We start from the raw sequence: 25,859 nt of genomic DNA on the forward strand, positions 1-25,859 counted from the left end.
CCACAATTACTGACTGATACATAATAATTCTTGAATAAATGAATTGAGCACAATGAGAAATGAAGATTGGCCCTGGTCACTCAGAAGTCAGAAAAACAGACCCTAGTCAGTAACTGAATTGCAACACACTGACTAGTACAGAGCAAGCTGTTTTACAAGTGTGTCAGCAAAATTCCAGCTTATTTGTGCAGATGGTGACTGCAGCCATGAAATTAAAAGATGCTTACTCCTTGGAAGGAAAGTTATGACCAACCTAGATAGCATATTCAAAAGCAGAGACATTACTTTGCCAACAAAGGTCCATCTAGTCAAGGCTATGGTTTTTCTTGTGGTCATGTATGGATGTGAGAGTTGGACTGTGAAGAAGGCTGAGTGCCGAAAAATTGATGCTTTTGAACTGTGGTGTTGGAGAAGACTCTTGAGAGTCCCTTGGACTGCAAGGAGATCCAACCAGTCCATTCTGAAGGAGATCAGCCCTGGGATTTCTTTGGAAGGAATGATGCTAAAGCTGAAACTCCAGTACTTTGGCCACCTCATGTGAAGAGTTGACTCATTGGAAAAGACTCTGATACTGGGAGGGATTGGGGGCAGGAGGAGAAGGGGATGACAGAGGATGAGATGGCTGGATGGCATCACTGACTCGATGGACGTGAGTTTGGGTGAACTCCGGGAGTTGGTGATAGATAGGGAGGCCTGGCGTGCTGCGATTCATGGGGTTGCAAAGAGTCGGACACGACTGAGCAACTGAACTGAACTGAACTTCCTCTCTCACTCTCACAGTGCCAATATAATCTTTCTTCTTCCTTTCCTTGCTTTTCCTTCTACAAAATGGTGCTAAATTGCCATTTGCTGTATAGTCACTAAGTTGTGTCTGACTCTTTGAGACGTCATGGACTGTAGCCTGCCAGGCTCCTCTGTCCATGGGACTTTCCAGGCAAGAATACTGGAGTGGGTTGCCATTTCCATCTCCAGAATATGTTGGTAATTATTGAAGGTGGGTATTGTACATACGGAGATTTATAATACTATTCCTTCTGCCTGTTCAGCTCAGTTCAGTCGTTCAGTTGTGTCCAACTCTTTGCAACTCCATGGACTGCAGCATGTCAGGCTTCCCTGTCCATCACCAACTCCCAGAGCTTGCTCAAACTCATGTCCATCACGTCGGTGATGCCATTCAACCATCTCATCCTCTGGTGATCATTCAACAATCTAAATCCTTTCCATGTACCTAATTCTATTAATATTACCTAATGAAGATTTTTTAAGTTGCATAAAATACTGCACATCCTCGTCCCCTTCTCCTGCCTTCAATCTTTCCCAACATCAGGGTCTTTTCAAATGAGTCAGTTCTTTGCATCAGGTGGCCAAAGTATTGGAGTTTCAGCTTCAGCATCAGTCCTTCCAATGAAGATTCAGGACTGATTTCCTTTAGGATTGACTGGTTTGATCTCCCGGCAGTCCAAGGGACTCTCAAGAGATTTCTCCAACACCACAGTTCAAAAGCATCAATTCTTCAGCGCTCAGCATTCTTTATGGTCCAACTCTCACATCCATACACGACTACTAGAAAAATCATAGCTTTGACTAGATGGACCTTTATTTTATAATGAAAAGATTATTCAAAACATTGAAATCGTTTATGGATTTAAGCAATAATTTTTTAATATTTTTCTACCTCAAGTAAAAAACAATAACTCTGGTGATCATTCAACAATCTAAATCCTTTCCATATACCTAATTCTATTAATATTACCTAATGAAGATTTTTAAGTTGCATAAAATACTGCCAATAGGAAAAAGTAACTTACAAAAAATCTCTGGTTGATTACAAGATCCTTTTCTTGGACGACTGAACTATAATCTAAGAATCTATGAAAGTCATACATTAAAAAGAAATTATAAATAAAATGTGGTTTACCTCTCTCAATTTCTCTCGCTCTCGCTCTCGCTCAGCAATACGTTTTCGCCTCTCTTCTTCTTCCTTAAGAGCATTTTGTGTTTCTGTTCTTAGCTTATCATCTTTAAGAATCTTCCGAATTTTCTTTCTGCCTTTTCCAGGAGACTTGGAATCATCATTTTCATCTTCTTCTTCATCTTCTTCTTCATCTTCTTCTTTATCTTCTTCAGAATTACTCTATGGAATTTAAATGATCAAAACATTAATACTACAAAGTTATCTGATTTACCCATTTCTCACTCCAATTAATATGCCAAGAAAAGGTAAAAGAAGACATACTGAAAAGCTTCAAAATTACACTTTACAATATAGAATAGTATTTTACAAAAAGAACTCTAAAAGGGGGGCAAAGGACTGAACAGAAAATTCTCCAAAGGAGACACAGAAATGTCAAATAAGCAAATAAAAGGACACTGAACGTCACTTCTTATTAGGAAAATTTAAATCAACCCCACAAATGAGATACTATCTCACACCCATTATGATAGCTAAAAACAAAACAAAACAAAACAAACAACAACAAAAAAAAACCAGAAAATAACAAGTGTTGGTGAGGATGGGGAAAAACTAGAAGGCTGGGGCATTGGGAAAACTGTAACTCCCTCAAAAAGTTCAACACAGAATTACCATGTGATCAAGCAATTGCACATCTCAGATTACAACCAAAAGTATTAAAAGCATTGACTCACTTGCATTCCTATATAGTAACAATGAAAAATCAGAAAGAGAAATTAAGGAAACAATCCCATTCACCATTGCAACAAAAAGAATAAAATATCTAGGAATAAACCTATGTAAGGAGACAAAAGAACTGTATATGGGAAATTATAAGACACTGATGAAATAAATCAAAGATGACATAAACAGATAGATATTACATGCTCTTAGAAAGAATCAATATTCTGAAAATAACTATACTATCAAATATAAAGGCTTCCCTTGTGACTCAAACAGTAAAGACTCTGTCTGCAATGTTGGAGACTAGGGTTCAATCCTTGGGTTGGGAAGATCCCTGGAGAAGGGAATGGCAACCCACTCTAGTATTCTTGCTTGGAGAATCCCATGGACTGAGGAGCCTGGCGGGCTACAGTTCATGGAGTCACAAAGAGTCAGAGACAACTAAACAACTAACACTTTCACTTCTTTCACCAAATGCAATCTACAGATTCAACGCAATCCCTATAAAATTACCAATGACATTTTTCACAGAACAAAAAATTTCACAATTCATATGGAAATACAAAAGACCCCAAATAGCCAAAGCCGTCTTGAGAAAGAAGAATGGAGTTGGAGGAATCAACCTTCCTGACTTCAGACTATGCTACAAAGCTACAGTCATCAAGACAGTATGGTACTGGCACAAAAGCAGAAATACAGACCAATGGAAAAAGATAGAAGATAGAAAGCCCAGAGATAGAAAGAGATAAAAACAAGACAGAAAGCCCAGAGACAATCCCATGCACCTATGGGTACCTTATTTTTGACAAAGCAGGCAAGAATATACAATGGGACAAATACAGCCTCTTCAATAAGTGGTGCTGGGAAAACTGGAGAGCTACATGCAAAAGAATGAAATTAGAACACTTCCTAACACCATACACAAAGATAAACTCAAAATGGATTAAAGATGTAAATATAAGATCACAAACTATAAAACTCTTAGAGGAAAACATAGGCAGAACACTTGATGACATAAATCAAAGCAAGATCTTTTATGACCCACCTCCTAGAGTAATAGAAATAAAAACAAAAATTAACAAGCGGGACCTAATTAAATTCAAAAGCTTTTGCATAGCAAAGGAAACTACAAACAAGGTGAAAAGACAACCCTAATAATGAGAGTAAATAATAGCAAAGGAAAGAACTGACAAAGAATTAATTTCCAAAATACAGAAGCAACTCATACAACTCAATACCAGAAAAACAAACAACCCAATCAAAAAGTGGGAAAAAGACCTAAACAGACATTTCTCTAAAGACATACAGATGGCTAACAAATACATGAAAAAATGCTCAACATCACTCATTATTAGAGAAATGCAAATCAAAACTACAATGAGATATCACCTCATAGCAGTCATAATAGCATCATCAAAAAGTCTACAAACAATAAATGCTGGAAAGGGTGTACAGAAAAGGGAACCCTCTTGCACTCTTGGTGGGAATGTAAATTGATACAGCCACTATAGAAGACAGTATTGAGATTCCTTAAAAAACTACGAACAAAACCACTATATGACCTAGCAATCCCACTACTAGGCATAGATCATGAGGAAAGCAAAATTGAAAAAGACACATGCATCCAAATGTTCACTGCAGTGCTGTTTACAATAGCTAGAACATGGAAGCAACCTAGATGTCCATCAACAGATGAATGGATAAAGAAGCTGTGGTTCATATATACAACAGAATACTACTCAGCCATAAAAAGGAATGCATTTGAGTCAGTTCTAATGAGGAGGACAAACCTAGAGTCTATTATACAGAGTGAAGTAAGTCAGAAAGAGAAATAAATATCATACACTGATGCATAGATATGGAATCTAGAACGATGGTACTGATGAATCCATTTTCAGGGCAGCAATGGAAAAACAGACAAAGTGAAGAAGTCTATGGACACAGGGGTAGGGGAGGAGGAAGAGGGTGAGATGTATGGAGACAGTAACACGGAAATTTATAATACCATATGTAAAATAGATAGCCAACAGGAATTTGCTGTATGGGAACTCAAACAGGGGCTCTGTGACAAATCTAGAAGGGTGGGAAGGGGAGGGTGATGGGAGGGAGGGTTGGGAGGGAGGGGACATGGGTGCACCTATGGCTGATTCTTGATGTATGATTGAAAATAACAAAATTCTAAAGCAATTATCCTTCAACTAAAAAAATAAACTGGCAAAAAAAAGATTATGCACATAAAAGAAAAGCAGGGACTCAAAAAGACATTTGTATAACCATGTACACAACAACGTTGTTCTAAATAGCCAAAAGTAGAAAGAATTCAAATGTCCATCAACAGATGAATGGATAAACACAACATGTTATCATACATACACTGGAACATTATCCAACCTTAAAAATAAAAGAAATTCAGATATATGCTAAAAGGTGGATGAACCTTGAAAACATTATATCAATGAAATAAGCCAGAAAGAAAGGACAAATATTGTGTGACTTCATTTATATGAGAAACCTAAAATAGGCAAATATATAGGCACAGAAATTAGAATTAGACGTCACCAAGGAGCTGCAGATAGGCGGGAATGGGGAGTTACTGTTTAATGGGCACAAGAGTTCCTAATTATGAATGTAATTAAGGTCATTGCATTTTACATTAGAAATGGTGAAAAGGGTCATTACAAAAATGAACTCTTATAAAAGAGAATAGAATTGATAGAACATTATGGAGAACTTGTACTCTAAATAATTCTGCTTATATACAAGAAACTGAAATTGACTAATTTCACTGCTAGAAGAAATTTATTCATTTAATGAGTTATTATGTTTTATGTAATCACACAGAACACTTCATATCAGTTCTATAGCCTAAGAATATAAATAATGAATTAGAAAGCTTAAACTTTCCATCAAATTCAGTGAAGGAAAAGAAAAAAATTGATAATATATTAAAGTTAACACTTCTGCATATTTATATATTTAATAATTAGTCAATTCTTCCACAAAGCTTAAAATGTAAATCAACTAGTAGAATTCAACTTACAAACAGAGTGCAAATGAGTTAATAACATATTTACTATGGTCTACTATACCAGTGATAAATCCAAGTTCATTATTTATTACCTTGTTTTCACTGGATGAGTCTTCTTGAACTTTAATGCGTCGCCTTTTCTTCTTCTGTTTGTAACTTCTCTGATTTTCTTCCAACTCTGCTTTCTTCGCAGACCTAAAGAATATTTAAAATGCAAAATAAAATACTTTATGATAAATTCCCTTATGTGAATTATGTACTATTTTAGAACTGCTTCACTTTTACATACATTCTTTAATAAAATGATAAAGGAAAAAACAAAAAGCAAAAAATCTTCACTGGGTTCAAAAGGAGAACACTTAATTTGAAATCCAGTGAACAAAAAAATAAAAAATAAATTCAGTGATCAACATTCTAAGTTATTCAAGAGGGAGGTTTAGCATATCAGTAATAAGATGGATGGAGCACCTTCAGAAATATAACTGGCCAATATACACATGAAAATTATTCACCATCTCTTTAAAAAATAGATTATAAAAGTTAGATACAATTTTCATCATATCAGAACACACAAAGTAAAAAAAAAGTAACAATTTGTAGTGAGAATACTTATGTGGCTAGAAATTGGTATATAAGCTTACATTAATTAAGACAATATTTTCCTACATAAAGGACAGACATGAAAACCAACAGCAGAGAAATGAGAACCCAGAAATAAAACTTTACATTTATAGTCAATTGATTTTCCACATGGTCAAGACATTCAATAGGGACAACAGTTTTCACAAATAGTACTTAGACTACTGGATATCTACATGCAAAAGGATGAATCTGAATCCCTATCTTAAAACATATAAAAAAAATTAACTCAAATGGATTGCAGTTCCCCCAACATGTGTTCTAATTAACAGATTGCTCATTGTTTTATTGCTGAACCAGTGAGACAATGGCTATTTACATATTCAGCTGGGGGAAGAAAATATTGACTTCTGTAAGTGTGAAAATATATAATGAAAGGTCCTAAAACTGTGTTAACTTTAACCCAATAATGTCATTTTTAGAAATTTACTCTAGGATTTAGGTATGAGGGAAGAGACAAGATGGCACAGTAGGACTTGAGCTCACCTCTCAAGAAAACATCAAAATCACAACAAACTGCTGAACAACCATCAACAAAAAACACTAGAAACTACAGGAAATATTCTGTATTCAAAGACAAAGAAGCCACAACTGAGACAGTAGAAGGGGTGCTTTCACCATATAATCAAATTCCATAATGAAAGGGAAGGTGACTCACATATTATAAAATAATTATATTACAAAAGATTTCCCACAGGAGTGAGACTTCTGAGACCCTCATCAAGCTCATCAGCCTGGGGATAACATTTGGCTTTGAAGGCCAATGGAGCTTGGGTATAAAAGCTCCACAGGACTGGGCGGAGATTTCCACTCTGGGAGGGCACACACATGGTTTCACATGCACTGGGCTGCAAGTCAAAGCAGTGACTCCATAGGAGCCTGGGGCAGATAAACCTGTGAGTATTGCAGGGTCAACTGCGGAGGCAGGAGTCAGCTGTGGCTCACTGTAGGAGGAAAGGACACTGGTGGCAGAGGCTTCAAGGAATGTTCATCAGCAAAAGCTCTCGAGAGGTTGCCATTTGGGCAAACAATACCTGGTCCCACCCAACAGTCTGCAGGCTTCAATGTTCGGATACCTCAGGCCAAACAAACAAGATGAGAACACAGCCCCCAGTCATCAGCAGACAGGCTGCTCAAAGTCCTCCTTAGCCCACAACCACTCTAAAACATAACCCCTGACTTAGTCCTCCCCACCAGAGGGACAAGGTTACGCTCCAACCACCAGTGGACAGGCACCAGTCTCATCCAACAGCAAAGTGGCACAAGTCCCTGGACCAACCTCAACCACCAAGAAGCAGACACCAGAGCAAAAGGAACTATAGTTCTGTAGCCTGTGAAATGGAGAACACAAACACAGAAAGTTAGACAATATGAGCTGGCAGAGAAGTATGTTCCAAATTAAGGAACAAGATAAAACCTCAAAAGAACAAGTGAATTGGATTTAGGCAATGCACCTGAAAAAAATTAGAGTAAAGATAGTAAAGATGATTTAAGAATGAGACAAGAATGAAGAATGAACACATAAGAATGAAGACACAGATCAAGAAGATACAAGAGAAGTTTAACGAAGAGCTACAAGATTTAAATAAACAGATGAACAACACAATAACAAAAATAATAAATATACTCAAAAGAATCAATAGCAGAATAAATGAGGCAGAAGAACGAATAAGTGAGCTAAAACACAAATTGGTGTATATCACTGCTACAGAACCAAATAAAGAAAAAAGAATGAAAAGAAAGGAGGAAAGTCTCAGAGACCTTAGAGACAACATTAAATGTACCATCTTGCACATTATACAAGTCCCAGAAGAAGAAAAGAGAGAGAAAGGGCATGAGAAAAGATCAGAAGAGGTAAGAGCTGAAAACTCCCCTAACATGGGAAAGGGAACACTCACTCAAGTCCAGGAAGTACAGAGAGTCTCATGTAGTATGAAACCAAGGAGGAACACAATGAGACACATACAATTCAAACTGACAAAAATTAAAGACAAAGAGAAAATTTTAAAAGCAACAACAGAAAAGCAACAAATAATATACAGTGGAATCCCAATAAGGCATCAGCTGATTTTTAATCAGATACTTTTCTGGCCAGAAGGGAGTGGCAGGATATATTTAAAGTAATGAAAGGGAAACACACATAACCAAGAATATTTTACCCAGTAAGACTCTCGTTCAGATTCAACACAGCTATCAATAGCTTTACAGACAAGCAAAAGCTAAGAGAATTCAACACAGTGAAACCAGCTTTACAACAAATAATGAAGGAACTTTTCTAGGCAGAAAAGGAAACAACCAGAAATAAGAAAATTATAAATGGAAAGCCTCACTGGTAAAGGCAAATATACAGTAAAGGTTAGGAAATCATCCACACCCAAATATGGTATCAAATCAGCAATTAGGAGAAGAGTACAAATGCAGGCTATTGGAAATGCTTGGAAATTAAGAGGCCAGCAATTTAAAACAATTCTGTTAATACACAGGCTGGTGTACCAAAACCTCATGGAAACCACAAACTAAAAATCTACGATACAGACACAAAAAAGAAAATGCAATCCAAACACAACACTAAAGGTAATTGGCAAATCACGAGAGACATTGATGAAAGAAATAAAAAATGACAGAAAGAGATGGAAATATATACTGTGTTCTTGGATTGGAAGAATCAATATTTTCAAAGTGACTGTACTACTCAGGTCAATCTAGAGATTCAATGCAATCCCTAAAAATCACCAAGGGCATTTTTAATGGAAGTATAACAAAAAATTTTACAATTTGTATAGAAAAACAAAAGACCCTGAATAACCAAAGCGATACTGAGAAAGAAAAACAAAGCTAGAGGAATCGGGCGTCCTGGCTTCAGACTATACTACAAAGCTACAGTAATCAACAGTATGGTACTGACACAAAAAAAGAAATATAGATCAATGGAACATAATAGAATGCCCAGAAATAAACTCAAGCACTTATGGTCAGTCACCCTATGACAAAGGAGGCAAAAACATACAATGGAGAAAAGACAATATCTTCAGTGAATGGTGCTGGTAAAACTAGACAGCTACATGTAAAAATGAAATTAGAACATTCTATAACACCATGCGTGCTTAGTCACTTCAATCATGTCTGACTCTCTGTGACCCCAAGGACCATGGCCAGCCAGGCTCCTCTGTCCATTGGGTTCTCTAGGCAAGAATACTAGAGTGGGTTACCATTTCCTTCTCCAGTAAGAAAGTATGAAGTGAGTGAAGTGAAGTCGCTCAGTCGTGTCTGACTCTTTGAAACCCCATGGACTGCAGCCCACCAGGCTCCTCCGTCCATGGGATTCTCCAGGCAAGAGTACTGGAGTGGGTCGCCATTTCCTTCTCCATGATAACACCATACAAAAAAAAAACTCAAAATGGATTAAAGACCTAAATATTACACCAGACGCTATAAAACTGTTAAAGGAAAACATAGGCGGAACACTCTTTAACATAAATCACAGAAATATCTTTTTGGATCTACCTCAAAGAGTAATGAAAATAAAAAATAAACAAATGGTACCTAATTAAACCAAAAAGCTTTTCAACAGCAAAGGAAACAACAAACAAAATGAAAAGACAACCCACAAAATGAGAGAAAATATTTACAAACAGTGCAACTGACATGGGATTAAACTCCAAAATATATAAAGAGCTCATTGCAGCTCAATAACAACAACAACAAAATCAAGAAAATGGACAGGAGATCTAAATAGACATTTCTTCAAAGACATACAGAAAGCCAAAAAGCACATGAAAAGATAATCACATTCATTAATAATCAGCAAGACACAAATAAAAACTACAATAAGGTACTACCTCAAAACCATCAGAATGGTCAGCATCAAAAATTCTACGAACAATAAACGCTGGAGAATGAGTGGAGAAAAGAGAACCCTCATATACTGCTGGTAAAAATATAAACTGGAACAATGGAAAACAGTATGGAGTGTGCTCAAAAAACGAAAAGTAGAGTTACCAAATGATCCTCAATTCTATTCCTGGGCATATACTCAAAAACCAAAATTCAAAAAGATACATGCATCCCTATATTCACAACAGCACTATTTACAACAGACAAGACATGGAAACAATCTAAATGTCCACTGACAGATGAATGGATAAAGATGTGCTACACATGTACACAATGGAATATTAGTCATAAAAAGAATGAAATAATTCCATTTGCAGCAACTTGAATGGACCCAGCGATTATAGTAATGCTTTAAGTCAGAAAGAGAAAGACAAATATCATATATCACTTACATGTGGAATCTAGAATACAACACAAATGAACACATCTATGAAACAGAAACAGACTCACAGACAAAAGAAATTTCTCATTGTCAAGGGAGAAGAAGGAGTAAAGAAAAAAAGGATTGGGAGTTTGAGATTAGCAGACTCAAACAATTACATATATATATATATATAATTTATATATATATATATATCAGATGGGTAAAAACCAAGGCCCTATTGTATAGCACAGGGAACCATATTCAACCCTGTTATAAACCATAATGAAAGAATATAAAGAACAAGATAAATATGTATAACTGAAACACTTTGCTATATATCAGAAATTAACACAATTTCTGTAAATATATTAAATTTATTCTGTATATATTCTGTATATATTCTGGAAATATACTAAATTTCACTGAAGTTTTTTAAAAAGGATTTAAGTACTGAAACAAGCTACAGCATGGATCAAAATTGAAAACATGCTAAAGATTCCATTCATAAAAAGACACATATTTACAAATCTTTTCATATGAAATGTTCAGAACAGGCAAATCCATACACAAAGCAGATTAGTTTTTGCCAAGAAATGAGAAGCAGGAAGAACGGGAAATGACCAAGGGCCATAGGGTTTCTTTCTGGAATAGTGGAAATGTTCTGAAATTAGATAGTGGTAGCAGATGCACAACTTCGTGAATATTCTATAAATCCCCTATATTCTACACTTTTAAATGGTGAATTTTGTGTTACCTGAATTCCATCTCAGTTCTTTAAAATTCTCATTATATCCTATTGTTATTTTATATTCCCCTAAAGCGTGGCTTAAAGCTCAACATTCAGAAAACTAGGATCATGGCATCTGGTCCCATCACTTAATGGGAAATAGATGGGGAAACAGTGGAAACACAGTCAGACTTTATTTTTTGGGAGCTCCAAAATCACTGCAGATGGTGATTTCAGCCATGAAATTAAAAGACACTTACTCCTTGGAACTAAAGTTATGACCAACCTAGACAGCACATTAAAAAGCAGAGACATTACTTTGCCAAAACAGGTCCGTCTAGTCAAAGCTATGGTTTTTCCAGTGGTCATGTATGGATGTGAGAGTTGGACTGTGAAGAAAGCTGAGCACCGAAGAATTAATGCTTCTGAACTGTGGTGCTGGAGAAGACTCTTGAGAGTCCCTTGGACTGTGAGGAGGTCCAACCAGCCCATCCTAAAGGAGATCAGTCCTAGGTGTTCATTGGAAGCACTGATGCTAAAGCTGAAACTCCAACACTTTGGTCACCTCATGTGAAGAGTTGACTCACTGGAAAAGACCCTGATGCTGGGAGGGATTGGAGGCAGGAGGAGAAGGGGACAACAGAGGATGAAATGGCTGGATGGCATCACCGACTCAATGGACATGAGTTTGAATGAACTTTTGGAGTTAGTGATGAACAGGGAGGCCTGGCATGCTGCGATTCATGGTGTTGCAAAGAGTCGGACACGACTGAGCAACTGAACTGATTGAACCGAAAGCTTGTTGGCTGCAAGGGCACAGAGGCGAGGCCAAGAGGAACTACCCCAGGCCCGAGGCTGGGGGCAGCGGCCAAGAGGAGCTACCCCACATCCAAGGTAAGGAGCAGGGGCTGTGCTTTGGTGGAGCAGCGGTGAAGAGATACCCCACATCCAAGGTATGAGAAACCCCAGGAAGATGGTAGGCACGAGGAGAGGGCATCAGAGGGCAGACAGACTGAAACCACAATCACAGACAACACGTCAATCTGATCACATGGACCACAGCCTTGTCTAACACAATGAAACTAACCCATGCCGTGTGGGGCCACCCAAACCGGACGGGTCATGCTGCATAGATCTGACAGAATGTGATCCACTGGAGAAGGGAATGGCAAACCACTTCAGTATTCTTCCCTTGAGAACCCCATGAACAGTATGAAAAGGCAAAAAGATAGGACACTGAAAGATGAACTCCCCAGGTCAGTAGGTGCCCAATATGCTACTGGAGATCAGTGGAGAAATAACTCCACAAAGAATGAAGGGATGAAGCCAAAGTAAAAACAACACCCAGCTGTGGATGGGACTGGTGATAGAAGCAAGGTTCGATGCTGTAAAGAGCAATATTGCATAGGAACCTGGAATGTTAGGTCCATGAATCAAGGCAAAATGGAAGTGGTCAAACAGGAGATAAAAAGAGGGAACATCAACATTCTAAGCATCAGCAAACTAAGATAAGATCGACTGGAATGGGTGAATTTAATTCAGATGACCATTAAATCTATTCCTGTGGGCAGGAATCCCTTAGAAAAAATGGAGTGGCCATCATAGTCAATAAATGAATCCAAAATGCACTATTTGGACATAATCTCAAAAACGACAGAATGATCTCTGTTTCCATGGCAAACCATTCAATATCACAGTAATCATAGCCTATGCCCCGACCAGTAACGCTACAGAAGCTGAAGTTGAACGGTTCTATGAAGGCCTATAAGACTTTCTAAAACTAACACCCAAAAAAAGTTGTCCTTTTCATTATATGAGACTGGAATGCAAAAGTAGGAAGTCAAGAATCACCTGGAGCAACAGGAAAATGTGGCCTTGGAGTACAGAATGAAGCAGGGCAAAGGCTAATAGAGTTCTGCCAGGAGAACATACTGGTCACAGCAAACACCCTCTTCCAACAACACAAGAGAAGACTCTACACATGGATATCACCAGATGGTCAATACCAAAATCAGAGTGATTATATTCTTTGCAGCCACAGATGGAGAAGCTCTATAAAGTCAACAAAAACAAGACTGGGAGCTGATGTGGCTCAGATCATGAACTCCTTATTGCCAAATTCAGACATAAATTGAAGAAAGTGGGGAAAACCAATAGACCATTCAGGTATGACCTAAATCAAATCCCTTATGACTATACAGTGGAAGTGAGAAATAGATTTAAGGGACTAGATCTGAGAGACAGAGTGCCTGATGAAGTATGGACAGAGCTTCATGACCCTGTACAGGAGACAGGGATCAAGACCATCCCCAAGAAAAAGAAATGCAAAAAACAAAATGGCTGTCTGAGGAGGCCTTACAAATAGCTGTGAAAAGAAGGGAAGTGAAAAGCAAAGGCGAAAAGGAAATACATACCCATTTGAATGCAGAGTTCCAAAGAATAGCAAGGAGAGATTTAAAAAAAAAGCGTTCCTCAGTGATCAATGCAAAGAAACAGAGTAAAACATCAGAATGGGAAAGACTAGAGATCTCTTCAAGAAAATTAGAGATACCAAGGGAACATTTCATGCAAAGATGGGCTTGATAAAGGACAAAAATGGTATAACAGAAGCAGAAGATATTAAGAAGAGGTGGCAAGAATACAAAGAAGAACTGTACAAAAAAGATCTTCACGACCCAGATAATCATGAGGGTGTGATCACTGACCTAGAGCCAGCCATCCTGGAATGGGAAGTCAGGTGGGCCTTAGAAAGCATCACTATGAACAAAGCTAGTGGACGTGATGGAATTCCAGTTGAGCTATTTCAAATCCTGAAAGATGATGCTGTGGAAGTGCTGCACTCAATATGCCAGCAAATTTGGAAAACTCAGCAGTGGCCACAGGACTGGAAAAGGTCAGTTTTCAATCCAATCCCAAAGAAAGGCAATGCCAAAGAATGCTCAAACTACCGCACAATTGCACTCATCTCACACGCTAGTGAAGTGATGCTTAAAATTCTTCAAGCCAGGCTTCAGCAATATGTGAACTGTGAACATCTGGAAGTTTTAGAACATCAAGCTAGTTTTAGAAAAGGCAGAGGAACCAGAGATCAAATTGCCAACATTCGCTGGATCATGGAAAAAGCAAGAGAGTTCCAGAAAAACATCTATTTCTGCTTTATTGACTATGCCAAATCCTTTGACTGTGTGGATCACAATAAACTATGGAAAACTCTGAAAGAGATGGGAATACCACCTGCCTCTTGAGAAACCTGTATGCAGGTCAGGAAGCAACAGTTAGAAATGGACATGGAACAACAGACTGGTTCCAAATAGGAAAAGGAGTACATCAAGGCTGTATATTGTCACCCTGCTTATTTAACTTATATGCAGAGTACAGAGTACATCATGAGAAATGCTCGGCTGGCAGAAGCACAAGCTGGAATCAAGATTGCTAGAAGAAATATCAATAATCTCAGATATGCGGATGACATTACCCTTATGGCAGAAAGTGAAGAAGAACTAAAGAGCATCTTGATGAAAGTGAAAGAGGAGAGTAAAAAAGTTGGCTTAAAGCCCAACATTCAGAAAACTAAGATCATGGCATCCGGTCCCACCACTTCATGGAGAATAGATGGGGAAACAGTGGATACAGTGGCTGACTTTTTTTTCTGTGCTCCAAAATCACTGCAGATGGTGACTGCAGCCATGAAATTAAAAGACGCTTAATCCTTGGAAGGAAAGTTATGACCAACCTAGATAGCATATTCAAAAGCAGAGACATTACTTTGCCAACAAAGGTCCGTCAACCATAGTCAATGCTATGGTTTTTCCAGTGGTCATGTATGGATGTGAAAGTTGGACTGTGAAGAAAGCTGAGCGCCGAAGAATTAATGCTTTTCAACTGTGGTACTGGAAAAGACTCTTGAGAGTCCTTGGACTGCAAGGAGATCCAACCAGTCCATTCTAAAGAATATCAGCCCTGGGTGTTCTTTGGAAGGAATGATGCTCAAGCTGAAACTCCAATACTTTGACCACCGGATTCAAAGAGCTGACTCATTTGAAAAGACCCTGATGCTGGGAAAGATTGAGGGCAGTAGGAGAAGGGGACGACAGAGGATGAGACGGTTGCATGGCATCACTGAGTCAATGGACATGGGTTTGGGTGGACTCCAGCAGCTGGTGATGGACAGTGAGGCCTGGCATGCTGCGGTGCATAGGGTCGCAAAGATTCTGACACGACTGAGTGACTGACTGAACTGAAAGTACAATATGCTGCTATACTCCAGGTACAACATGGTAATTATTAAGCTAAAACAATCTCAAATGTATTAAAATTTACACATGCAAACACCCATATAGATATACATATACACACTCACACAAACACAAATTGATGGATGTATCATATTATTCCAGAGGAAATAAAAACCTTCTTAGAATGGTCAGTATTATTAAATACTATGCTAAGAAGGAAGCAAAATTTTAATCAGCTAGTAATCTAGATTAGTTATCCATGCGTATTGAAAAAACAAACACATCTTAATTAATAGAATACTAGTAGAGTTGTTTTTGTTCCATGGCTAAGTTGTATTTAGTAGTGTTATGAAAGAATAATAGTTAGCATTTATGGAGCACTTACTATCTGTAAAATAGGCATTATTTTATAAGCCCTTTAATCTCATTTAATGCCCACAATAACCAATAAGGGAAATAATAATGTTAATTTCCTCATTTACAGTTGACGAAACTGAACCACAGAGTATTCATACAAATAGGAAGTATAGTAAAGCTAGGAGTTAGATTGAGGCAGTTGGTCTACAGAACCTCATAACTACTACACTACAACTTTCCACCACAGCAATGAAAAATTACAGTTCCCTGGTGGTCCAGTGATTAACAATCTGCCTTCCAATGGCAGGCAGTGGAGGAAACATGGGTTCAATACCTGATCAGGAAACTAAGACCCCACATGCCATAGGGCAACTACTGAGCCCATGCATACTACAGCCCATGTGTTATAACTAGAGAGATGCCTGTGCACACTGCAAGGAAATATCTTGCATGCTGCAATGAAGATCCTGCATGCAGCAACTAAGACCTGATACAGCCAAATATATAATATTTTTTTTTTAAAAAAGGTGTTTTTGCACACTGAAAGTCCACCTACTTCAGAACGTACAATTCAACTATATATAATGTTTATATACTATTTTTAAATTAATTATTTTAAGAGTTCCAAATCAAAATGTTAAATATTTTACTTAACTACTATGCCCTGGTGGCTCAGATGGTAAAGGATCTACCTGCAATGCAGGAGACCCGGGTTCGGTTCCTGGGTGAGTAAGATCCCCTGGAGAACGGAATGGCAACCCACTCCAGTACTCTTGCCTGGAGAATCTCATAGACAGAGGAACATGGTGGGCTACAGTCGCAAAGAGTCTGACACGACTGAGTGATTTTCACTATTAATAACAGAAAACTTTCTACAAATAATTTGAAGCATGGTTATTAATTCCTAAAATTTTTGAAAAAATAATCTATTTACCTTGTTCTGGGCCGTTGTTCATCTTCAGATTCACTAACTTCTTCACTAACTCCAGATTCCTGAAAATCAGAATCTTCAGAATCTTCACTACTCACTTGAATAAAAAATATTAAAGGTTATTAAGCGCTTTCTAATAGAAATTCAATTTGCTGTAAATAACATAACATGAACACTTAAGAGTATTATGAGAATAGTATCTCTAGTACATATGACATCATACAGATTAGACCAGTTAATGACTCAATTGGTATTTATAAAAATCCAAGTGAAAACCAAGTATGGTCATAAAACTATGATTCTACATTAAAATATATTAACTGTATGTAAACTGACAAAATGAAAAATTATCAGTCAATACAAGGATTCTGGTTATTTTAAGCAAGCTAAGTAGGCTGGCCAAGGTGAACTAAGGGTGATAACAGACTCTTTGCCACTTGTAACAACTGAAAACTATGGACAGAATACATAAATAAACAACCTAAGGACTCTGCAAAGGGAATAAGAGTAGGCAGATTGGGGACTGAAATCAAAACTTAAATAATGATCCTCATAAAATTGTGTGGGAGGATGAAAATCATGTTTGTTTGTTTGTTTTTTCCCCACTCCTTTCCTGGTTTTGACAGGAAGGCGGGCTGAATTGCAAATTATGCAAAGGGTGCTGACTGCAAAACTCTGGGAGAACCTCATTTCTAGCCACAGAACTGGGAAAAAGGAGCTGAGTCCTGCCTATCACAAGAAAATAAGATGAATACCTAATTTTATTTTTTCTCTCCAAAATTTTATTTTTCTGTACCAAAATTGCCAGTAAGACACAGGCACCTAAAACCCCAGAAGAATACCTGTATTTTTCTGGTCAGAGCAAGGCAGGCAGGGGAAATACAAGATAACCCTGGACTATCTTGTGGTACCAGAAAGTAAAGCATTTCTCAAAAACTGATGGGGATATATTCAAAGGATACATGATGCAACTTGAAGAAGCTCCCAGCAACCAAAGCTGGAACAATCTGAGCAATAAAATGAAAACCTGGATTGTAACTCATAAAATAAAATAAAACATCTATATGTCCATATTAATATAAGTAATGTGATAAATAGATAAATAGGGGGAAACAACTCTTCCTAGAAGTAATGAAAGAAATTGTAAATCACCACTTAAACATACAACACAATAAAAACTGCTTAGGCAGCTGGATGCTAAAATTAGTGGGTAGAAAGAAGTATGAGAAATGGAATATCTGCATTGTCTCGAAGTAGCTCTCTATAAGATATTTATTAAATACGGACAAAAAATAGGGGTTTTTTTTTTAACAGAAGAAGAAGTCAGCAGATACCATCTTCAGTAACTTAATCAGGTTAACAATACCAATAAGAAACATATTGTTATCATACACACTCAGTACAACACATCAAGAAGGATTCAATATAACTTGCAGTACTCTTGTCACAATGTCTAATAACCTAAATCTAACCATAAGTAAACACTAAACAAATACATACAGATCGACAGTCTAGAAAATAACTGATCAATGCTCTTCAAAAGTGTCAAGGTCATGAAAGAAAAGATAAAGAAACTGTCACAGACTGGAGTAGATTAAGGAGACAACTGAATTCAATGTAGGATCCTAGACTGGATTCCAAAGTGGAAAAAGAACACAAGTGGGAAAAATAATGATAACCAAATAAAATCTACAGTTTACATTAGAGGTCAGAGATCTGATGGTATTTTCAACTTTATAGGCTGGAAGGTCAATGTTGCAGCCACTACTCAACTTTCTCACTGTAAACACATGAAAGCAATAACTGAGTAAGTATGACAGTGCACCAATAAAACTATTTATAAAAACATGAGGGTCAGATTTACCTTTCAGGTGTAGTTTGTCAAACACTGGCTGAATTAATAGTATCGTATCAATGTTAATTTCCTGGTTTTGATTATTGTGCTATAATAAGTATAAGGTGTTAAATTAGGAAAGCTAGGTAAAGGGTATTAGTTCAAAATAAAATATTTTTAGAATATCTATTATGATCTGACATCAAAATCAAAGGTCTGGTCTATCTTTAAAAACACAGACAAGCATAATTAATATAAAGACTAGTTATGGAAGAAGAGGAGAGTGAAGAGTTACTGTTTAGTTTCAGTTTGGGATAATCAAAGAATTCTGGAGACAGACAGTGTTTATAGTTGCCCAATAATGCAAATATATTAATGCCACAGAATTGCTTCAAACAGTTAAAAATGGTTAAAAATTATGTTATGTGTATTTTGCCACAGTAAAAAAACAAACAAAAAAATAATAATAAAGGAGTTCTCTGGTTGTCCAGTGGCTAAGATACCACACTCCCAATGCAGGAGGCCCAGATTCAACTCTGGTCAGGGAACTAGATCCCACATACAACAACTAAGAGTTCACACGCCGCAACTAAAGATTTCATATGCTGCAAGGAAGATCGAAGATCCTGGGTGCCATAAGTAAGACCTGCTGCAACCAGATAAATAAAAATATTATTAAAAAAAAAAAGAACTGCTAAGCAACTGGGACTTTGGGAGATCAAGATGTCCACATGCACACACAAATTCTGTGGTTAAATACAACTTTAAGCCTAGTATTAATTTTTCATCAAATATGTTATTTTGAAAATGTTCACACCTACCAAAAATTGGAAAGAATCACCAAATGAACACCTATATCCCTTCTTTTGAATCCACTTAAAGTAGATTTGCTTTACCACATTTGCTTTATTTCTGTATAAATATATGCACATCCTTTTTCGCCCTGAACCATTTGAAATTAAGTGCTGATATCATGACACTTCACCCTTAAGTATAAGGGCACAATTCTACATAATTAAATATCATTATAATACATACGCAAGATTCGAACTTGTAAAGAATAATATTGCATAGGAACGTGGAATGTTAGGTCCATGAATCAAGGCAAATTCGAAGTTATCAAACAGGAGATGGCAAGAGTGAACATCAACATTATAGGAATCAGTGAACTAAAATAGACTGGAATGGATGAATTTAACTCAGATGACCATTATACCCACTACTGTGGGCAGGAATCCCTTAGAAGAAATGGAGTAGCCATCGCGGTCAACAAAAGAGTCTGAAATGCAGTACTTGGATGCAATCTCAAAAATGACAGAATGATCTCTGTTCGTTTCCAAGGCAAACCATTCAATATCACAGTAATCCAAGTCTATGCCCCAACCCAGTAACGCTGAAGAAGCTGAAGCTGAACAGTTCTATGAAGACCTACAAGACCTCTTAGAACCAACACCAAAAAAATATGTCCTTTTTCATTATAGGGGACTGGAATGCAAAGGTAGGAAGTCAAGAAACACCTGGAGTAACAGGCAAATTTGGCCTTAGAATACGGAATGAAGCAGGGCAAAGGCTAATAGAGTTTTGCCAAGAGAACACACTGGCCACAGCAAACACCCTCTTCCAACAACACAAGAGAAGACTCTACACATATATATCAACAGATGGTCAATACCAAAACCAGACTGATTATATTCTTTGCAGCCAAAGATGGACAAGCTCTATACAGTCAGCAAAAACAAGACCAGGAGCTGACTGTGGCTCATATCATGAATTCCTTATTGCCAAATTTAGACTTAAATTGAAGAAAGTAGGTAAAACCACTAGATCATTCAGGTGTGACCTAAATCAAATTCCTTATGATTATACAGTAGAAGTGAGAAATAGATTTAAGGGCCTAGATCTGATAGATAGAGTGCCTGATGAACTATGGACGGAGGTTCATGACATTGTACAGGAGACAGGGATCAAGACCATCCCCATGGAAAAGAAATGCAAAAAAAGCAAAATGGCTGTCTGGGGAGGCCTTACAAATAGCTGTGAAGAGAAGCAAAAAGCAAAGGAGAAAAGGAAAGATATAAGCATCTGAATGCAGAGTTCCAAAGAATAGCAAGGAGAGATAAGAAAGTCTTCCTCAGCAATCAATGCAAAGAAATAGAAGAAAACAACAGAATGGGAAAGACGAGAGATCTCTTCAAGAAAATTGGATATACCAAGGGAACATTTCATGCAAAGATGGGCTCAATAAAGGACAGAAATGGTATGGACCTCACAAAGGCAGAAGATATTAAGAAGAGGTGGCAAGATACACAGAAGAACTGTACAAAAAAGATCTTCACGACCCAGATAATCACGATGGTGTGATCTAGATGGTGTGATCTAGAGCCAGACATCCTGGAATGGGAAGTCAAGTGGGCCTTAGGAAACACCACTACGAACAAAAGTAGTGGAGGTGATGGAATTCCAGCTGAGCTATTTCAAATCCTGGAAGATGATGTTGTGAAAGTGCTGCACTCAATATGCCACCAAATTTGGAAAACTCAGCAGTGGCCACAGGACTGGAAAAAGTCAGTTTTCATTCCAATCCCAAAGAAAGGCAATGCCAAAGAATGCTCAAACTACCACACAATTGCACTCATCTCACATGCTGGTAAAGTAATGCTCAAAATTCTCCAAGCCAGGCTTAAGCAATACATGAACCGTGAACTTCCAGATGTTCAAGCTGGTTTTAGAAAAGGCAGAGGAACCAGAGATCAAATTGCCAACATCCGCTGGATCATGGAAAAAGCAAGAGAGTTCCAGAAAAACATCTATTTCTGCTTTATTGACTATGCCAAAGCCTTTGACTGTGTGGACCACAATGAACTGTGGAAAATTCTTCAAGAGATGGGAATACCAGACCACCTGACCTACCCCTTGAGAAACCTGTATGCAGGTCAGGAAGCAACAGTTAGAAATGGACATGGAACAACAGACACTGGTTCCAAATAGGAAAAGGAGTACGTCAAGGCTGTATATTGTCATCCGGCTTATTTAACTTATATGCAGAGTACATCATGAGAAACGCTGGGCTGCAAGAAGCACAAACTGAAATCAAAATTGCCAGGGGAAATATCAATAACCTCAGATATGCAGATGACACCACCCTTATGGCAGAAAGTGAAGAGGAACTAAAAAGCCTCTTGATGAAAGTGAAAGAGGAGAGTGAAAAAGTTGACTGAAAGCTCAATATTCAGAAAACTAAGATCATGGCATCTCGTCCTGTCACTTCATGGGAAACAGATGGGGAAACAGTGGAAACATTGTCAGACTTTATTTTGGGGGGCTCCAAAATCACTGCAGGTGGTGACTGCAGCCATGAAATTAAAAGACACTTACTTCTTGGAAGGAAATTTATGACCAACCTAGATAGCATATTGAAAAGCAGAGACATTACTTTGCCAACACAGGTCTGTCTAGTCAAGGCTATGGTTTTTCCAGTGGTCATGTATAGATGTGAGTTGGACTGTGAAGAAAGCTGAGCCCTGAAGAATTGATGATTTTGAACTGTGGTGTTGGAGAAAGCTTTTGAGCGTCCCTTGGACTACAAGGAGATCCAACCAGTCCATTCTAAAGGGGATCAGTCCTGGGTGTTCTTTGGAAGGAAGGATGCTAAAGCTGAAACTCCAATACTTTGGCCACCTCATGCGAAGAGTTGACTCATTGGAAAAGACTCTAATGCTGGGAGGGATTGGGGGCAGGAGGAGAAGGGGACGACAGAGGATGAGATGGCATCACCAACTCGATGTACATGAGTTTGAGGTAACTCTAGGAGTTGGTAATGGACAGGGAGGCCTGGCGTGCTGCAGTTCATGGGGTCGCAAAGAGTCAGACATGACTGAGTGAGTGAACTGACTGACTGATAGTACATGAGAAAAATAACATGAACCTACTATAATCTACTATAAAGGCAATCACTGCATTCTTGAAATTACCACGAAAATAACTTTTACATATTTTTTCAAATTTAGGTGAAAATGTTCACGTTACACTTGATTTAATAATTAAGCTATTAGCTTCTGATTTTTCCCTATTGCCCATCATAAGTTTCCAGACAATATAGAGACACAAGAGTTTGCAAAACTTGGAAAATGGTGCAATTCCGAATGTAGTATCAATCTCTATTACATTAATCTTTATTAGAAACATAAATAAGATAGAATTTTAGTTTACTTCCTTCTACACAAAAAGACGAAAAAAAAAAAGTTAGATTATAAGTTACCCACAGAAAAGGACAGTGGAAACACAGGTCACAGAAAACTTGGGTTTCAATAAAACATTTCAAATGTATTTGGCCCACAGTTGCTGCCAACACTACTATTTAGGTGCTAAGTCGTGTCTCACTCTCTGTGAAGCCATGGACTGTAACCCACCAGTCTCTTTTGTCCATGGGACTTCCCAGGCAAGAATACTAGAGTGGGTTGCCATTTCCTTCTCCAGGGAATCTTCCCAACCCAGGGATCAAACTCATGTCTCCTGCTTGGCAGATGGGTTCTTTATCAATGAGCCACCTGGGAAGTCCTATTTGACCTAGTAAACGAATCTATATTCCTGAGCTAATAAGCCTCAGAGGCAAAATTAGTATTTCTCCTTTTGAAGATGCACAGGAAATCATGCTGTTTTCTAATATGTTAAATCACTCAGTTCCTTTATAGAATCTGAAAGACCAGCTTGTAGTCATGTTGCAAAGAAATTTATGAAAAATGCATTCACAAAATGAGGTACTATTATTTATTTGTTTACATGAAAATGTCCAAGCATATTAAGTATATGCGTGTGTGGGGAAGGGGTACCTTCCTCCTCTTCTTTAATAGATAGCTGTTGTCCCATAGCCCTTTAAATGCTCAGGATTGCAAGATTCTTTCCCTAGCCTTCTATTTGTACAACATTACAGCTCTGCTGGGTAATCTCATTATTATACATATACTAGGACAACTGAATTTGACATCAACTATGGCAATATCCTCCAAATAGATTCAAAGCCTTCAGCTCAGTTCAGCCACTCAGTCGTGTCCGAGTCTTTGCAACTCCATATACTGCAGCACACCAGGCTTCCCTGTCCATCACCAACTTCCAGAGCTTCCTCAAACTCATGTCCATTGAGTCGGTGATGCCATCCAACCATATCATCCTCTATTGTCCCCTTCTCCTCCTGCCCGCAATCTTTCCCAGCATCAGGGTCTTTTCAAATGAGTCAGCTCTTCGCATCAGGTGGCCAAAGTATTAGAGGTTCAGCTTCAGCATCAGTCCTTCCAATGAATATTCAGGGTTGATTTCCTTTAAGATGGACTGGTTGGATCCCCCTGTAGTCCAAGGGACTCTCAAAAGTCTTCTCCAACAAAACAATTCAAAAGCATCAATTCTCCACTGCTCAGCTTTCCTTATGGTCCAACTCTCACATGCATACATGTACTGGAAAAACCACAGCTTTAACTACATGGACCTTTGTCAGGAAAGTAATGTCTCTGCTTTTTAATATGCTGTCTAGGTTGGTCATAGCTTTTCTTCCAAGGAGCAAGTGTCATTTAATTTCATGGCTGCAGTCACCATCTGCAGTGATTTTGGAGCCCAAGAAAATAAACTCTGTCATAGTTTCCATCATTTCCCCATCTATTTGCCATGAAGTAATGGAATTGGATGCCATGATCTTAGTTTTTTTAATGTTGAGTTTTAAACCAGCTTTTTCACTCTCCTCTTTCATCAAGAGGCTCTTTACCCCCTCTTCGCTTTCTGCCATAAGGGTGATATCATCTGCGTATCTGCAGTTATTGATATTTCTCCTGCTTATTGGATCAAAGCCCTCAGTCTCACAGAATAACAGGCAACTAATCTGACCATATTACATCCTTAGTTGAAACCTTTCAAGGGAACAATGAGTGGCTGTACTGAAGTTATGAATCTTGAATGCTGCTAATGAATGTCTTGTGCCTTTATCTAGGTGCTGAACATGTTCATCTAGATTTCCACTTACAGAGACTTCCCTGATGGTCCAGTGGCTAAGACTCCATGTTCCCAATGCAGGGGGCCTGGGTTCTATCCCTGATCAGGGAACTAGATCCCACATGCCGCAACTAAGAGTTCAAATGCTGCAACCAGAAAAAAACTCTGCTTGCCACAACTAAGACCCAGGGCAACCAAATAAATAAATAATTTCTCTAAAAGCTGTCCACTTATGAAATATATGCTTTTCTGTATATATATATACCTTAAACAGCTTTTTAAATAGTGGCACCTCTCTGTGAATATACTAAAAAAATACTGTACACTGTAAGCAGGTAAACTGTATGATTTTAAAATTATGTCTCAATACAGCTATGATATAAAAATAATTTTTAAAATTAAAAATTTTTTTTAACTTTTCAAAGGCTCTCCATTCTATAGAGCCAATGTACTTCTCAGATATTTCCAAAAATGCTTTCTTATTCGTAGTGGCGTTAATCTGCCTGACAGGAATTGGTTAAAAAGTCTTCAAAGTCTGTCCCAAAGAAGAATAAACTTTCTTTGAACTTCTTGTTAGCCAAAATCCTCAGGAAAAGTTCACATTTAATTGCTCAATATATATTATTTAATATGAGAATGCTCTCCACCAACTCTCAAGTAAAATGAACACACCACAGAGATGTACCATATTCACTCTACAGCCTCATGTACCCATGAGTCCACTGTCAAGTACTCCAATTTGAGGAACAGGCTTACAAGGATCTACAGTATCTGATCTCTGTCTTATTGGTCCAGCCTAATTTCCTGCTGTTCCTTTCCTTACTCCCTTCTATATTCCAGCCATACCACATGAATTGCATCCCCTCCACCATGTGCTAAACAATTTGCAGAGGTTTTTAAAACTTTTTCCCTGCTTATATTATAAATTTTAACAACAAATCTACCTTCTCCCCATTTAGAACTTTATCTGCTGGATGAAACTCTCCATCTTTGTCAAGTCTTCTCTGTTGATAACCCCAACCCCTAAGAAGCTAAAGAAATCCTCTTTATGCCACATCTTAACTTACATTTGTTACACAAGACAACCTTCATGGTACTACAAGTTCTTATAATTCTAATGTCAGTAATTCTTATTAAACCTGTGACTACCAAAACTGGCTACATATCCAAATCATTTGAGAGATACTTTTAATACGTATGGATACCTAGGTTCCCACCACCATCAATTATGCTTCAATT

At 37.8% G+C, this 25,859-nt stretch overlaps 1 protein-coding gene across 20 annotated transcripts in view; it reads right to left on the bottom strand.

Moving 5' to 3' along the window:
- Window positions 1-25,859, bottom strand: part of ATRX (ATRX chromatin remodeler) — a 284,412-nt gene that overhangs the window by 131,391 nt on the left and 127,162 nt on the right. For all 20 annotated transcript variants that reach the window (XR_015158787.1, XM_086387280.1, XM_086387277.1 and 17 more), the window contains 3 exons: window positions 16,814-16,907; window positions 5,756-5,858; window positions 1,919-2,134 (listed from right to left, as the gene is read on the bottom strand). Coding sequence is in view for 19 of the 20 variants with exons in the window: in XM_086387280.1 (XP_086243406.1) it covers window positions 1,919-2,134; window positions 5,756-5,858; window positions 16,814-16,907 (413 nt within the window). In the remaining variant the exon portion in view is untranslated. The remainder of the gene's footprint in view (window positions 1-1,918; window positions 2,135-5,755; window positions 5,859-16,813; window positions 16,908-25,859) is intronic.

Source organism: Bos grunniens, chromosome X (genome assembly GCF_055505025.1).
Source record: "Bos grunniens cultivar Pamir isolate PY7600 chromosome X, Bosgru_T2T1.0, whole genome shotgun sequence".
NCBI lineage: Eukaryota > Metazoa > Chordata > Mammalia > Artiodactyla > Bovidae > Bos > Bos grunniens.